The following is a 14,769-nucleotide window of genomic DNA, read 5'->3' as shown; positions in this document are numbered from 1 at the left end:
GAAGTCTACAGGAAGGTTGTTGCTACAGTTCTTTTGGAAGTCCAGGTAGTGCTGCCCCAGGGAAGGGGACAGCCAGCCCCTTCATCTCAGATAAACCTCTTGTGCTTCCTGGGCCTGGCATACTGCAGGAAAGGAGGATCATCTGCAAAGGCAGAAATTAGGATGGGAGGGAACTTGCATGGGAAGCAAGTGCTCAGAGAAAGCAAGCTATAAAGGTTTCTGATTAAAACCTTGATTCCCAAGCACTGGCTCAATCCACAAGGAATTTGGTTTAATTTAGTTGCAGATGAACATTACATGGCTTAGTGCTGCAGACTGGAAGGCCTCGGTGCAAGTGAGGGATGTTACTGTGTATTTCTTCTGGAAGGAAATCAAAATGCTATTTCACATGAATTCAGAAAGAATGCAGCTGTAGGACAACCAGCTGACTCTCAGCTTTAGCTGTGGCATTGAGTTACCAATGGTGGGAGAAAAGACTATTTCTGTTTTCCCAATGCAACCTTTAGCATTTTGATCCTTCTGGAATTAGAGGAGGATCTTGAGGAGGGTCTGTGATTTTTTGTCTCCACCCTATTCTTTTAGTGCTTTTGGCATGAATATAAAGAAAGGCAGGCAACTCAGAAATTAAGGAGCCAATTGCCTTTTACTTTCAGATGCTGAGTGTTCATGTAGCCCAGCACCCTGGTGCCAGTGGTGGGTGCTCTCCTCTTGAGACTCTGCCTTTGAATCAGGCAAAATCTTTGTGAATGAACTGCAGCTCTCCCCCTGTAGGCTCTCTGGGACTGGGAATGCAAACATTGGCCCTCTTCTTGTCTTCTGGTCTTGTTCAACATCTTCGTCTCTGACATGGGCAGTGGGATTGAGTGCGCGCTCAGCAAGTTTGCCGATGACACCAAGCTGTGTGGTTCGGTTGATCCGCTGGAGGGAAGGAATGCCATCCAGAGGGACCTCGACACGCTTGTGAGGTGGGCTGATGCCAACCTCATGAGGTTTAACCACGCCAAGTGCAAGGTCCTACACCTGGGTCGGAGCAATCCCAGGCACAGCTACAGGTTGGGCAGAGAAGAGATTCAGAGCAGCCCTGTGGAGAAGGACTTGGGGGTGTTGGCTGATGAGAAAATGAACATGAGCCAGCTTCAGTGTGCGCTTGCAGCCCAGAAAGCCAACCGTATCCTGGGCTGCATCGAAAGGAGTGTGACCAGCAGGTCGAAGGAGGTGATCCTGCCCCTCTACTCTGCTCTTGTGAGACCTCACCTGAAGCATTGTGTGCAGTTCTGGTGTCCTCAACATAAAAAGGACATGGAACTGTTGGAACAAGTCCAGAGGAGGCCACGAGGATGATCAGGGGACTGGAGCACCTCCTGTATGAAGACAGGCTGAAGAAGTTGGGGCTGTTCAGCCTGGAGAAGAGAAGGCTGCGTGGAGACCCCATAGCAGCCTTCCAGTATCTGAAGGGGGCCTATAGGGATGCTGGGGAGGGACTCTTCATTAGGGACTGTAGCAATAGGACAAGGGGTAACGGGTTAAAACTTAAACAGGGGAAGTTTAGTTTGGATATAAGGAGGAAATTCTTTCCTGTTAGGGTGGTGAGGCACTGGAATGGGTTGCCCAGGGAGGTTGTGAATGCTCCATCCCTGGTAGTGTCCAAGGCCAGGTTGAACAGAGCCTTGGGTGACATGGTTTAGTGTGAGGTGTCCCTGCCCATGGCAGGGGGGTTGGAACTAGATGATCTTAAGGTCCTTTCCAACCCTAACTATTCTATGATTCTCCCCAATGTCTTTTGGCTCTGCAGAATAACTTTGCAATCTGATGTGTTACCATCACTGAACAGCTTCAATTTAACAGCACACGATCCCTGTGTCTCACAGCCCCTGCTACCAGGGCTAGCTCAGAAAACCTGTGATTGCTCACAATCGTGGTTAACAGAGGAGATGACAGGGCATGAATTTGCTCGGCAGCAGGCAAGTCTCAGAGCTACCATTCCTGTCACACGCAAAACCGGCCACATCCTCTGGATGCTGGAATTGTTTAATATCAAGTGTGCAGGGCAAAGCTGCTCCGAAGACATTAATACTGGAAGAAGTACTGCTCAATACAGACTTACATGCTTGACAGTTCATAGTAAATGAAAGGATGCGAGTCGTCTTTGCCCCAGGATTCATACCACTGCAAACAGCATTCTTCCTGTGCAAGACACTACTTTCCTTTCTATGGCCAAGCACTAAAAAGTTATATCAGCGTGGATTCAAAATGACCTTCATCCAGCCTGGATCAGCATGGTCAGAGATGCTGGGTCCAGCACACCTGCCCTGCAGAAGGCTTCAGCATCTGCCACTATTCAGCCCTTCAGCACACCTCCAAAATAGGAGCTTGGCAAACAAAGCTAACAGAGTGCATTACTAAGCAGAACATTCTGCCGAGTCCCGGCACCAGGACTGCACGTTATAGGGCACTTGCCAATTCCTGAGTCAACTTTATTTATTACACACTAGAAAGGTCATGACGAATCTCAGAAGATAAAATCTGTGTCTGTCAAGCCACCTTCCTTATTTTCATTGGCCTGGACCCTCACGTTCCACACCAACAATAACAGGACATGGGTTCAAGAGGTACCATGACTGCAGCTTACCCTGAGATGGCCCAGGCTTGTTTTGCATTCTTTGTAGATCTGATCCAGGCTGCTCAATTCTCTTTATTAGGACTTTGTTGGTGGTTGTTTTTGTTGTTTTGGTTTGTTTGTTTTTTTCCCTGGATGCAATCACCACAATGCACAACAGCCTCCTTGCATCCCTGGAACCCCAAAGCACAGGCACAAGCTTTCAAGGCACAGATGATGCCAAATGCCCAAATGATGCAGCTGTAAGTTCTCCAGCAATATGAGGTATTCAACTGAGATACGCAGAACTCCCATTTAGATGTAACATCCTACACCTATACGAGCCCAAAAAGACATCCTCATGACCTCATCAACAGCTGAGGCAGCAAGATACCCCCACACATGGATTTTCTCCACTGTCATTATGAGCTGTTATCTAATCTCCTTGCCTTAGGTAAGGCAAAAATGAGAGCTGCCCAGGGCTTTGGGTAAATCCTTGGCAAACAAAGCCTGAGTGTTTGCAGCTCCAGTGCTGTCAGTGTCTTGCAGGTTTAAGGATTGCACTGGGCTCTGTAGAAGTTTCAGTCACCTCTCTGGATTGCAGCTGGACACTCCCAAAACCCACAGTCCCAGCTCTGGAGTTCAGTGCAACAGGCTCAGACCACACAATATGGCTCTGCACTCCAAATAACCTCATTTGTACACAGTTCATTCTGAACCGTCGGACTGGAAGCTCTTTACCCAGTCCTTGCCTTTCACTTGCTGAAAACTCACCGCTCTACTGTGGTGCCTAAGCCCGGCTTAGAGCTTTTTCTCTGAAGTGCTGCAAGGACTCCAGTCCTTGAAATTAAGTTCTGATTTTCTGAGATATGGGTAGTGCTTTCCTGTCACTCTGCAGGATCTCAGCAGTGACTACTGCAGTCACACAGCAGAGAAGGGATTGTGCTTCTAAGAGTGGCACATCTTACAGCCAAAACCCCTCCACCAGTGCCATCCACTTGGTCAGTTCTGAGGAAACAACACCAATACTCAAAAGTGCCCCCCTTTGTTCTCAGAACAGCACTGAAGAGGAGATTGAGACATCAGGGAGGAATACAGCTCCACTTACCATTGAGTGAGACCCCAACCCGCAGTGAGTCACATCATCTAACCTGAGGTGCATGTTATCTGTGGGATCAGAGGTGGATTCCTCACAGGATCACTCCAAGCTGGCAGAAGTCTGTCTCCCTCCCCTGAATGAATACACAGGGACTCTCACTCTTCACTTGGTCACTTCAGTCAAACGCAAGTGCGTCCTTCCTGTGAAAGTAAATTGTGAGGTGCACAGGGCCTCAAAGAAGGTGCTCAGAGCTTTTAATTCCTTGAATTCTCCTTGAAACACATGATGGCCAAGGCCACAGCAGGTATCTATGTACTATTCTTAGCAGCAAAGGCTTCATGTTTGGGGGCAGAAGTGACAAGGAAGATCCTGCTGCTTCAAATACTGTGAAAGTTTTTTAGCCAAAACCATTATCCACCCATTAGTAGGGAAAATGCCATCCCTCACAGCCCTATCCTAGTTCACCACTCAGAAATGTCATCGGTTCCCCAGTGCTGCAGTAAATATTACACTTGTAGAGCTGTATCATCCTCAAACAGCCTTAGCCTACAGCAAATGCTCTGCAAAGCCCAGCTTCTCTGGCTGACTAAGCCAAAAACTGCTGAGCAGAGGTTTCCAGATCAGACCAATTGTGCTGTTAAACTGGGAGCTCTCTCTGTTCTTTCAAGTACTTGCTTTCTTCCCGGGTCCAGGTAGGGCCATTGTTTCCCTGGGCTCCTGCAGACGCCCATTGTTCCTCCGAGCTCCTGGCCTTTGATGCTGCAGAACAAAATGCACAGTGTTTGTGAAAGGAGGGAAAAACCAAAAACCTTTTCAATTACACAGTTGGTTGAACAACTTGGGCACAGCTGGCCACAGAGCACAAGGGAGCCAGCACTGCTCCACAAACTGGGGCCTCCAGCAAGGCCTCTAACCCAGTTGCAAAGTGAACCAAGAGAGGGAATGACCAGTCATTGATGGTTATTTGGTGAACTTTCATTTCATTATTTCCCAATTCCAAATGCTCCTGGATTGTAGACTTCCATGAACCTCCTCACACACATATTTAGTAGCTGCCAGCTGGAAAAAGGTGGAAATTATTCCTGCTTCATCCTTCGGCATTGCTTGGAAATGGCCCTAAGATTCACTCCCTCCATTTCCACACTAATGTGGCTGATGGGGCTATCTCAGCCTCAGTGGCACAGCACAACAGAGAGAGGTCTGAAATTGTGAGGGTCTTACAAGGAGGTCTGAAGTGCACTGGCAGGGCCATGTGGAAGGAGAGCCAGCAGGCTGGGATGCCCCTCTCACAGCTGCAAAGTTGTTTCAGGGTCCAACTGGGGGCAGAAGTGACAAGGAAGATCCTGCTGCTTCAAATATTGTGAAAGCTTTTTAGCCAAAACCATTAGTAGGCAAAACGCCATCCTCCACAGCCCTGTCCTAGTTCACCACTCAGAAATGTCATTGGTACAGAAATGTCAAGGGTACAGAAATGTACCCTTCAGGTCCTGCTATGCAACACATTGTTCCTGATACTGCAGGGGTTTGGGCAAATGCTGTGCTCTACCTTGTGTTCAGTATGCAGCTGTAAACATTTGCTCTTACTGCAGAGATGACAGATCCCAGGATGTCACAGATGTGAGGGGTCTCCTAATCCATCTGGGTCTGTCACTTCAGTCCATGCTAGTACGTTCTGCAACAGAGTAGGCAGCAGCAAGAAGGGAGCTCTCTGGAAAGGTCAATCTATGGGAAAAGCTAATAAAACAGTAAGAAAACACTTGCACAAAACAGGGTGGCCCAGCCGGGTCTTCCTGAGACAAAGGCACTCACACTCTCTTTTACAAATATATTTTATTATTTGAATGCTTATTAAGAAATGTAACCAAGACAGACTCAGCAGCACTGGTGGCTCCTCACTGCCCAGCAGTCTGACGACTTCACAGATATGAAAACTTCACAGATTGACAAAAAAAACCCCTTTTGGTCAATGCACTTTAAATACATTTGCATGCACAGGTTCTCCCACCCCCTTCCCTCCCCTCCCACTGGTAACTGACAAACAGGGAAAACAACAACTATATTCATAAACCATTTAAATTAAAAGAGTAATTGTTTTATAGTGACAGTGTGTGCAGCAGGGTGTTCATAGTGTCTCGGTTTGCAGACCACAGAGACAACCGCTCCACAGGATGAGGGCAGGAACACCAGCTCCTGAGACAGAGTGGGAGAAGCAAAGGATGGACTCAGATCAACAGGTTCCAGTCTTGATTTTAACAGTCCCAGCAGACAAATAAGACAGGGAGTTACACACAACACTGCCCCAGTCTAGGGATTCTCAGTCTGTCAGGGTTAGGCACCTCTCATGCAGATAAGGAACTGGTGTGATTTTCCTTCTTCTGATGTGTTTTACTGTAAAGAAGGCCAAAAGCTGAGGGCTAGAAAGACAAAACTCTGGGATGACTCAGTGCAGTGTGAGTCCCAAAACAAATTGGGAGAGAACTGACTATGAGGCAGCTAAACATAGCAAAGACCACTAAAGAGTATTCTACAGTTCTGATGCATCACAGCACTTACAGCAGGCTTGTCCTCCCCACAGAACACGGCTGGATTGATTTGGTTTTAGGTAGGGCTCATGTTCATGAAGCAGAAGGGGTTTTGTTGCACCCGGACACAGTCATGAAATGTGACAGTGTCTCTGAAAGGGAGGTAATCCACAAGAACTGTCTCTGCCTTGGTCACTAACAGACCTTACGAATTGAACCCTCCGCATGCACCCGGTAAGGCTGACTCTCTGTACTGACCCCCGGAGAGCTCTAAGACTGTACACCCTTTCCAGAGTCCTTCCTCAGCAAGTCCCACCTTGGTCTCATGCCAGTGCCATCTGGGCCATCCGCAGCACCTCCCAGCACATTCCTGCTCCCCTGAAATCCTCCCAAACATCTCCCCTACAAATCTCCCTTCACCACCAAGATTTCCCATCCATTCTAACCCTCCGTTCTGTTCCCACACCTCAGAGACTTTTCTGTATCCACCAGCATCTGCTGGAGCCTCTTCTCAAAGAACAACCAAAGATTCAGACTCTGCCCCATGTAACTCCCAAGTCCATCTGCACAATAAGCTTCTCAGCACCAAATGAGACCAGTGGCAAACCTTTTTTGTCTACGCTAACCCCAGCTGTCTCACCATGCCGAATTGTTTCTCCGTTCAAGAGCTGCAGTTCAAGCTTACACAGAGCTTTGAAATACCACTGATCCAAATGAAGCCCTGCAGGACAAAGCTGTAAGTGCACTTATTTGCACACACAAAACCCAGCGTCTTACTGAGGAGGGGGCCCCAGGAAGAACTCTTGATAAAATTACTCCTGGCAATTGATCAAACTTTACTTTCTCTGAAACCCTGTAAAACAAATAAACCCTGGAGCCAGAAGTCTTCAGGGAATGGTGAAATTCGTGGACTCAATCACATCAAATGAGGCATCACATCTCTCTGTGGATCTTCAGCCACTTTTAGTAAGAAGCTCCAGTTGAATGGAATCAGTTTCTCCATACCCCAGCTCTTACTCTCTGGACCCACTGAACCTTGGATTCCCAAGGAAGCCTCCAGCCTCTCCTGATAAGTCACCTCACTCTTCCCTTTGTCTTGGTACCATCTTTGTTTATCCAGAAGAGCTGTAGTTCATCAGCTAAACATTCTCCAGCTGGAAGAAGAATGGGGATGAGTGGGAAAAAAACATTCCATTTTTCTACTGATCCCTGTGCAGTTTGGAAGACAGGTACTTTCCAAGAGTGGAGAACGCTGCCAGAAGAGCACATTTCATTGATGGGACCGTACAGCTCTTTTTCCTTTTTTCCCTTAAAAAACCCCAACTAAACAACAAAACCCCCAAAAGCAAGCCTTGCAATGGTGATCCCCACTGCACTTCCTTCTGCACGCATCCCCTGGCCCCTTCACACACCCTATTCCTGTCAAATCTGCATCACTAATATTGAAAGGGACACAGCCTGTAGTGCAATTGCCATCCCTTCCTTCCTGTGACAGCAGACTCCCAATGCTATATATAACATGCTGCCTCCTTAGCCCCACTGCACTTCCTTCTGCACATCTGGACACACCCTTCAGTCAAATCTGCATCACATGGCAATCTGGTTCACACAACAACAGAAAAGCTAATTTCAAGACATCTGGAAATTCAGTAAGCTTACATGGCAATCTGGTTGGGCAGGCAAGTTTTCCAGAGTGGCAATCCTAAATTTGTCACATCAACATAGATCAACTTGATTCTCGTGGCAACAAAGCAAGAAGCTGCCATAATTGAGTGTGAAGAAGCTCAGGAAACAATAGAAAGCAAGCAACCCACATCAGCTGTTGAAAGTCTGATGCAATGTGGCATGAAACATCTCATTACAATGGCATCTAAAGCTCAACAGGGGACACTTCTGCACTCGTGTGTGTTCCAGCACATAAGTGATGCTGGTATTTTCCCACACTTCCTTTCCTGCTCTGCTTCTTTGTGGACCTAATTGTTATTGACATGAATACCGGATGTAATCTTGTGTTATTCTTAGAATCATTTCAGCTCCCAGCTGAGGCCTGGAGAGATCAGACCCCCATTTTCCTGACTGAGTTCCTCTGCCACTGTTACACAGGAGGTCAGAGGAGCCATCCCACAAATAACCTACAGAAATACCCCATGCAGAAGCACCAAGAGGAACAAGATCCCAGGTCACCCTACAGAGGAACCACCTACAATGTCAGTCCTGGGGAAACGGCTTCGTGTGTGTTAATGGTGCTGGAGTGATAATCCACTCCCCTGACGTCAGACTACGTAGAAGAGCCGTGCCAAGAAAGCAGCAATTCAATTAAACTGTAAAGTCAATTGTTCTACAAATTTACCTGTCTTTCTGCTAAGGGTTGTGGTGGCAATCCCATCTTTTTGTCCATCTCTTGTGCTACCCTGGAGCAGTTACGTACTTGAGCACATTTAGCACTATAAACTATTCTCCATCTTCATGTAGGGACACTGGCAAAAAGAAAATTATCCTCAAATAAAACTGACTTTTCATTTTAATAGTTCACAATATATAAAACAAACATCGAATAAGAACACACAAACCTAACCTGCTCTTCCTCAAATATCAAAATCCAGTTCCCCTACCCTTTCTGCAAAAGAGATTATTTGGCTTCTGAAATGTTAGCTGACGCATGTGAGGAGGAGCCAGGTTTGGGGGGTGATATTTCTGATGTTTTCAGCCAGGGAATAAGCTTCAGATCCCTGGAATTAGTGGACTTTTCATTTTCCAGTAGGACCATTACCACCAGTCTCTCTCCAGAAGGCTGGTGGTATTAGAATGTGAATTATTTGTCTGGAGAACAAAACCAAGACAATCTTTAGGTAGAATTCAAGCTGAACGTAGCATTCTGCTGTCCTTAGGGTATAAAGCTTCATAAATGATCCAGAAAATTATCAACCTGCTGTGAAATACCCCTACACCAAACCACACCAGTGCATACATTTGCTGCACCATGAATTTGCCTGTTCTCTTACACAGGAGACTGCAGTTCCTAAGCTGGTTTCCTCTACTACCGATGTCTTTCAGCTTCTCAGAGTAAAAGCATCTTCTAACCAAACAGACCCACTTCTGTTGGCCTCTGCACCACAGGGACACATCAGGCTTCACAGTAAAGCACTTGAGGAAAAAACTGAAATCACAGGAGAAAAGGTGTTTAAATAGAGCTCATTGGAATTCAAAAAGTAAGCGTTAGGTAGGTGTGTGTGTTCCTCCCCACCCCAATAAAGAAGATTACACAGCCTTTTGAGTGAGGATGAAAATGAACAAAGTATGGGAAATCAGCTCCCCTCACACACATCTGGAGCCATGGCAAGAATGTGCATTCTAGGAGCTCAAACACAGAGATGGGGTGGGAAGAAGCAGACAGTGCCCACCAGCCTACAGACAGCTCACACACCTCGAGGCATGACCACCCTGGTGACGCAGACCACAACCTGGCCTGTTTGCCTGCTGTCTGCAGCACCAAGTCCTGCTAACAGCCCTTTTGCTAAGGGAAATCCATATTACAGACTCCGTTTTCCTTATTTACTAAACAAAGTAGAGAGCTGTGAGTTTATTTGCCTTGTGCATCTGGAACGTCGAGCGCTCAGGGAACGGATATGAGTTCTGGCCCATCTTTTATAACTTAACATAGAAGTAATCTTATCAAGACAAGGAAAAAAATACTCAAGCAACCTGTTGCAGTATAAGCTTTAAAAACATGAACTGAAGGACAAAATGCCATGGTTGAAGGTATCCAAAGTTCCCATCAGGTAAATTCCTTCTCTCTCCAAGCAGCTGCTGGCATCCTTCCTGACCGACAGATGTTGCTATCCCCCTTGTGTTTGTTGCAGGGCCAAAGTACTGAACGGCCCCTTCCCTGCTGCTCTTCATAGTTCAGTGAATACTTTCAGGCACACTTTTATTCCTGCTGGTAAAGCCAGCAAAACTGACATACAACCACAGGTACACAGTACAGCATAATGTCATAATATGCCCTGCATCAGCAGGGTCTCCCAGTGCTGAACTTGGAATGCCATCTTCGACCTCGGCACTGCTCGTGGTGACAGGTCATTGATGGGTAACGCGTCCCTCCTTCCTTAGTCCATTTCAGTGGTATCTTGGCTTTTCTCCAGTCTAGTATTTAGGATCATCCCAACAGTCCTGGGGAGGGACCCCTTTCTCCACAGCAATAGAGATTCACACCTCTCCCCCCGCCCCCCCCAACCTCCCTTTCTGCCATGGCAGAGGTCACCAATGGGAAAAAAAAAAATCATTCTACCAGGAAGACTTTGCAAGTCTCATCAGGAAACATCAGCTGCTGCCAAGGCTGCTCTTTCCAGATCTGAGTAAGACACCTGGGCATCAAGTAGCTCTTCACTGTGCAGCTCCCTGCTCATGCACACATCTGAAAGAATCCCATTTTTGCAGGAATGTAGCAGATGACCATTTGTCTCCATGTCCAGAGCATTTCCATTCTGGTGCCAATCCAAGCCAGCTTTGCATTTGTTTAGGTCCTGCTTTTCAGGATCCCTGTGGATCTCTCCATTGGTGTATACCTCTAACGCATACTCACTGATTCGTATGCTGGCGTTCTCCGCGTCCCCACCGTGAGTGGAAGTCCTGGAGCTGGCTGTTCCTGCCTTGAATGGCTCCTTCCTGCCCAGGATGTGCTGGCTGATGATTTTACGGAAGGTGTATCGGAACTCCCTGATTCGGTAGGCATAAATTAGAGGATTTACAACCGAGTTGGCATGAGACAGGATAATAGCCAGATACATCAGCCAGAGGGGAGCATGAGCACAATTTGGGCAAAATAGGGTAAAGCAGTTAATAATATGCAGTGGAAGCCAGCAGACTGCAAACAACCCAACAATGATGGCTAAAGACTTGGCTGCATGGACTTCCTTCTGCAAAGTAGAGCGAGAACGTTCCCCATGTACCATCTTGTTCTCCATCTGCTTGAGCTGTCGCCGGGCTGCCATGAAGATTTTCAAGTAGATACCAAACATGATGAGTAGGGGCAAGAGCACACAGGCAAAGAAGTTGTAGTAGACCATGTACTCCATGGTGACCACAGCCTCAAAGAGACATGCCACCATACTGTTGCTGCAGTTGATGGGAGAGGACTTGTTGGAACCCAGCTCATCGATCTGGGCACGATTGTGCCACCCTAGCATTGGTGTCAAGCCAATGATGAAAGATAATACCCAGCAGATGGCAATGATACCTTTAGCTCGAGAGCCAGTCACCAAGCCATTGTACCTATAAAGCAGAGGAAATGGGAATTACATCAGTATAATTCAACAAGCCCCTGACATTCATACAATTTCCCAATGGCCCAGAAGACACAAGACAGCAAGAAAGGCACCTGCTTCTTCAGATGGGCCCTCGAACTGCCATGCAGAACCCACGCAGCAGAGCACAGCAAAGACTCCATGGTGATGTATGCCACCTACTTCCCTCCCCTTTCCTTTAGGCAGTGAATATGTGACAGAAAACCAGGGAACTTAATACAGTTTTCATCTGTGTTTCTTCATCAGCCCACTTGGTCATGCACATACATCTTGCAGCCTGAGCAATCAACAGCACTGTCCTGACCCTTAGTGATGAAGGCCACCATGGCCTTCTTGCCAAAGTCTGAGATAGTTCCTCCTTTCTGGCAAAGGAGCAGGCTTTTAGCATAGAACTGCTATGCCTGTCTTGCAGTAGATCTGCAAGCCAAACAGCACAAAAGAACCTGGAGGCACAGCCACTGGCCCCATGTCCATGGGCAGGTGTGCTCCAGGGAAATTCTGCTGACTCAGCAGCAGAAGCCAGGCTGGCATTGCCTCTCACAACACCTCACTCTGCTCCACTATGGCACTTTCAGGAAGGCCAGCACCGCCAACCTTCCTGACACAACTGAGACAAGTCAGCAGCGTCCTCATCAGCCCAGCTAAGAGGACCCCAGGCATTTCTCAGAAAGGACTTAAGCTGAGTGCTCTGACTACAGGTGTTCTGTGGGCTGCACTGCACACACCAAAGGAGACTTCAGTGGTGGAGGTATTAGTCTGTTGAAAGAGGCAATAAGCAACATGGCAAGAATCTGACAGTACAGGGAGGGACCTCGGTTTGTTTGCAATATCAGCCAGTTCCCAAGGCCTCACAGGTTACTGCGAGTCCTGAGCTGACTCTACCAGTTCTTCTCTCTGAAAATGTAAATCAGGGCAACAGTTTATTTCAATGCACTTTCCTTCCCTTGGTAATGCTTAACATGGAAAGTAGATGGCTGGATTCCCACATTGTCCAGTGTGGGTCCCACACTGTACTTGACCCCATGTGTCTGCGATCGGACAACAGTAGCGCAGGGCTCTCAGTGTTTACCCAGTGCTCCTTCTCCCTCTGTCCCCAGAATTCTCTCAGCAAACAAACATCAAAAATAAAATAATCCAACAAGCCACAGAAAACTTTCCATCTCTCAATGAAACAGTCACTCCCACAGGTTCATGCTCCTACCCCAATGCAAGTTCAAGACAGGGGAGGAGAGAGGCTGCTTTTGCTGGACACAGTACAGAATGGAGATCCTGCATGTGCTTTAAAACCCTGCTGATGGGCCTTGGGGGAGATACAGACTCCACACAAAGCCTGGCAGGCTTGAGTCTCCCTTCCCTGGTTGCATTTCAAAATCAGAAAAAGGAGTGGGTGATGGAGCCAACCACAATTCACAGTATCCAAAAATACCGAAACCCTCTTCCATAAATAAGGGAGGAATTTCAGCTGATTCTGAGAGATAAAAAGCTTTCTCCAGCAAGCAGTGGATTCTGCTCAATGTCTAGGGGATGCTAAGGGCACAGCATTGACAGTAGCAGGGGGCTGATCGCATTCAGACCTCAGCAACGCAGCAGAACAGCATCTGCGCTTTGAAAAGTACACTCAGGGAGCAAGAGCTTGGCTGAAGGCACTTGAAGCTTGGAAAAAAAACAAACCAAAAACCCTCAAAACCCTGAAGCCCTGGAATTGGCTGCATCTTGTCAGAGGAATTTTGAAATCGTGCAGCTGTTATCCCACGACTAGAGATGTCCCTTCCCTTCCACTAAAAATACATTCATTACTGCTCCAGGCAAGCACCCCCCAACTTGTCCCTCCCTCTTCCCCTCTGGGGAATCCCATGCAACAAACTTTACAAGGCTTAGGAACAGCACTTAACCCAAGCAGCCTCCTGCTTTCCAGCTGCAGTGTATTGTGTTGGCAGTGGCAATTGCCAGCCTACCAGAGAGTGCATTTCCACAACACCCTGCTCAGTATCTCCAAGGGTTAAGAGAGAAAGCTCACAGCACCTCATGATGTAGCACTACATTGGACAGGAACACACTGAGAAATGTTAATGTGTTTGGGAAAGCATAATTTCTAGCATGCGCAGGGACACCTCTGGCTGACTGAGGGAGGGTTATTGTCCAGGCAGACTTCCCTGGACTCATTCCTTTTGTCCAGTTAGAGATGTCTGAGAGACACTGGAGAGTTCATGTACCTGTCTCAGCATCTTTCTAGGCTCACAGCAGCCAGGCCAAAGCTTGTCTCTGTAAGCTCAGTGCTGTACAGCTCTACATGGCAAGTTCAGGGCTTGCAGGAAGCATCACATACACTGTGAATTGCTGGCACCTATGCAGGAGACAGCCTGCTGCAAGGAGCTGGTCACACCTACAGCCCATGTTCTGCATAGCTGGCAGGTGACTTTGTAGTGTGTCTGATGTGTCCAGACAGCACTGGATTGTCCGTGCACAAGCGGTTCTCGTGCTTCCTGGAAATACTGGACTCGCTATGCAAACAATGACTTATCCTCGTGAAATTCCAGACACAAAGAACATCAGTGCAGAGCACAGGGATGCTCACAGTGGGGCTGGGTCACCTGACTCCTCTAGAAAACAAACCCCACTTCTGCAAACACATTAAATTGTGGATGTTTTCCCCAAAATAATTTCACCTGCCCTGCTGCTCTTCCGGCCATCAGCCTGGCAAACTGCCTCCAGGAGCACAACTGCCCTTGGTGCATGAACAGCTCAGCAGTGCTGCCTAGAGTAACTCAGCTGAGGATGTGATGCTGCTGGGTCCTTGTCAGCAGGATTCCTTCACAAAGTGTAGCACCTCGCCAGTCCGATTCACGAACTATGAAGCTGGGTGGAAGGCAGAGCTGGTATAAGAACCACAGTTAACTCAGGTAGGAGTTAAAATCATTCCATACATTGCACGATATGTAACTGGCCTAACTCTTTGTCATGGCATCCAACCAGCCAGCTGCTTGTCTTCAAACCCAGCTCTGGCTGACAGCACTGCACATCCTGACCAGACGGCTCTGCCATGCATGGAGCATGTTTCAGCCACCATCAGCACACCACACCAGAAAGCCTGTGCTGAGCACTGAGGGCGCTGGGCTTTGATCTGAATCCCAGCAGTGCTCAATGGGTTTCAACAAATCACTACAAAACACCATTCACTGGGTGCATCCACTCAACAGCCCCCACCTTGGGAGCTGCAGCCATAGGGGCAAGACAACAGGAGGATATTCT

General features: G+C 47.6%; 1 protein-coding gene across 3 annotated transcripts in view; it reads right to left on the bottom strand.

The window, feature by feature from the left end:
- Positions 1 to 7,827: 7,827 nt before the first annotated feature.
- The window catches only part of ADORA2A (adenosine A2a receptor), a 33,958-nt gene continuing 27,016 nt past the window's right edge, over positions 7,828 to 14,769 (bottom strand). For all 3 annotated transcript variants that reach the window (XM_062631343.1, XM_062631341.1, XM_062631342.1), the window contains one exon: positions 7,828 to 11,488. In XM_062631343.1, coding sequence (XP_062487327.1) covers positions 10,528 to 11,488 — 961 coding nt within the window. In that variant the 3' untranslated portion in view covers positions 7,828 to 10,527. The remainder of the gene's footprint in view (positions 11,489 to 14,769) is intronic.

The sequence above is a fragment of the Pezoporus occidentalis genome, unplaced genomic scaffold (genome assembly GCF_034315485.1).
Source record: "Pezoporus occidentalis ecotype Australia unplaced genomic scaffold, CSIRO_AGI_Poc_V1 ctg37, whole genome shotgun sequence".
Taxonomy (NCBI): domain Eukaryota; kingdom Metazoa; phylum Chordata; class Aves; order Psittaciformes; family Psittacidae; genus Pezoporus; species Pezoporus occidentalis.
Note: the sequence above shows the minus strand (reverse complement) of the source record. Positions and strands in the feature narration are given on the sequence as shown.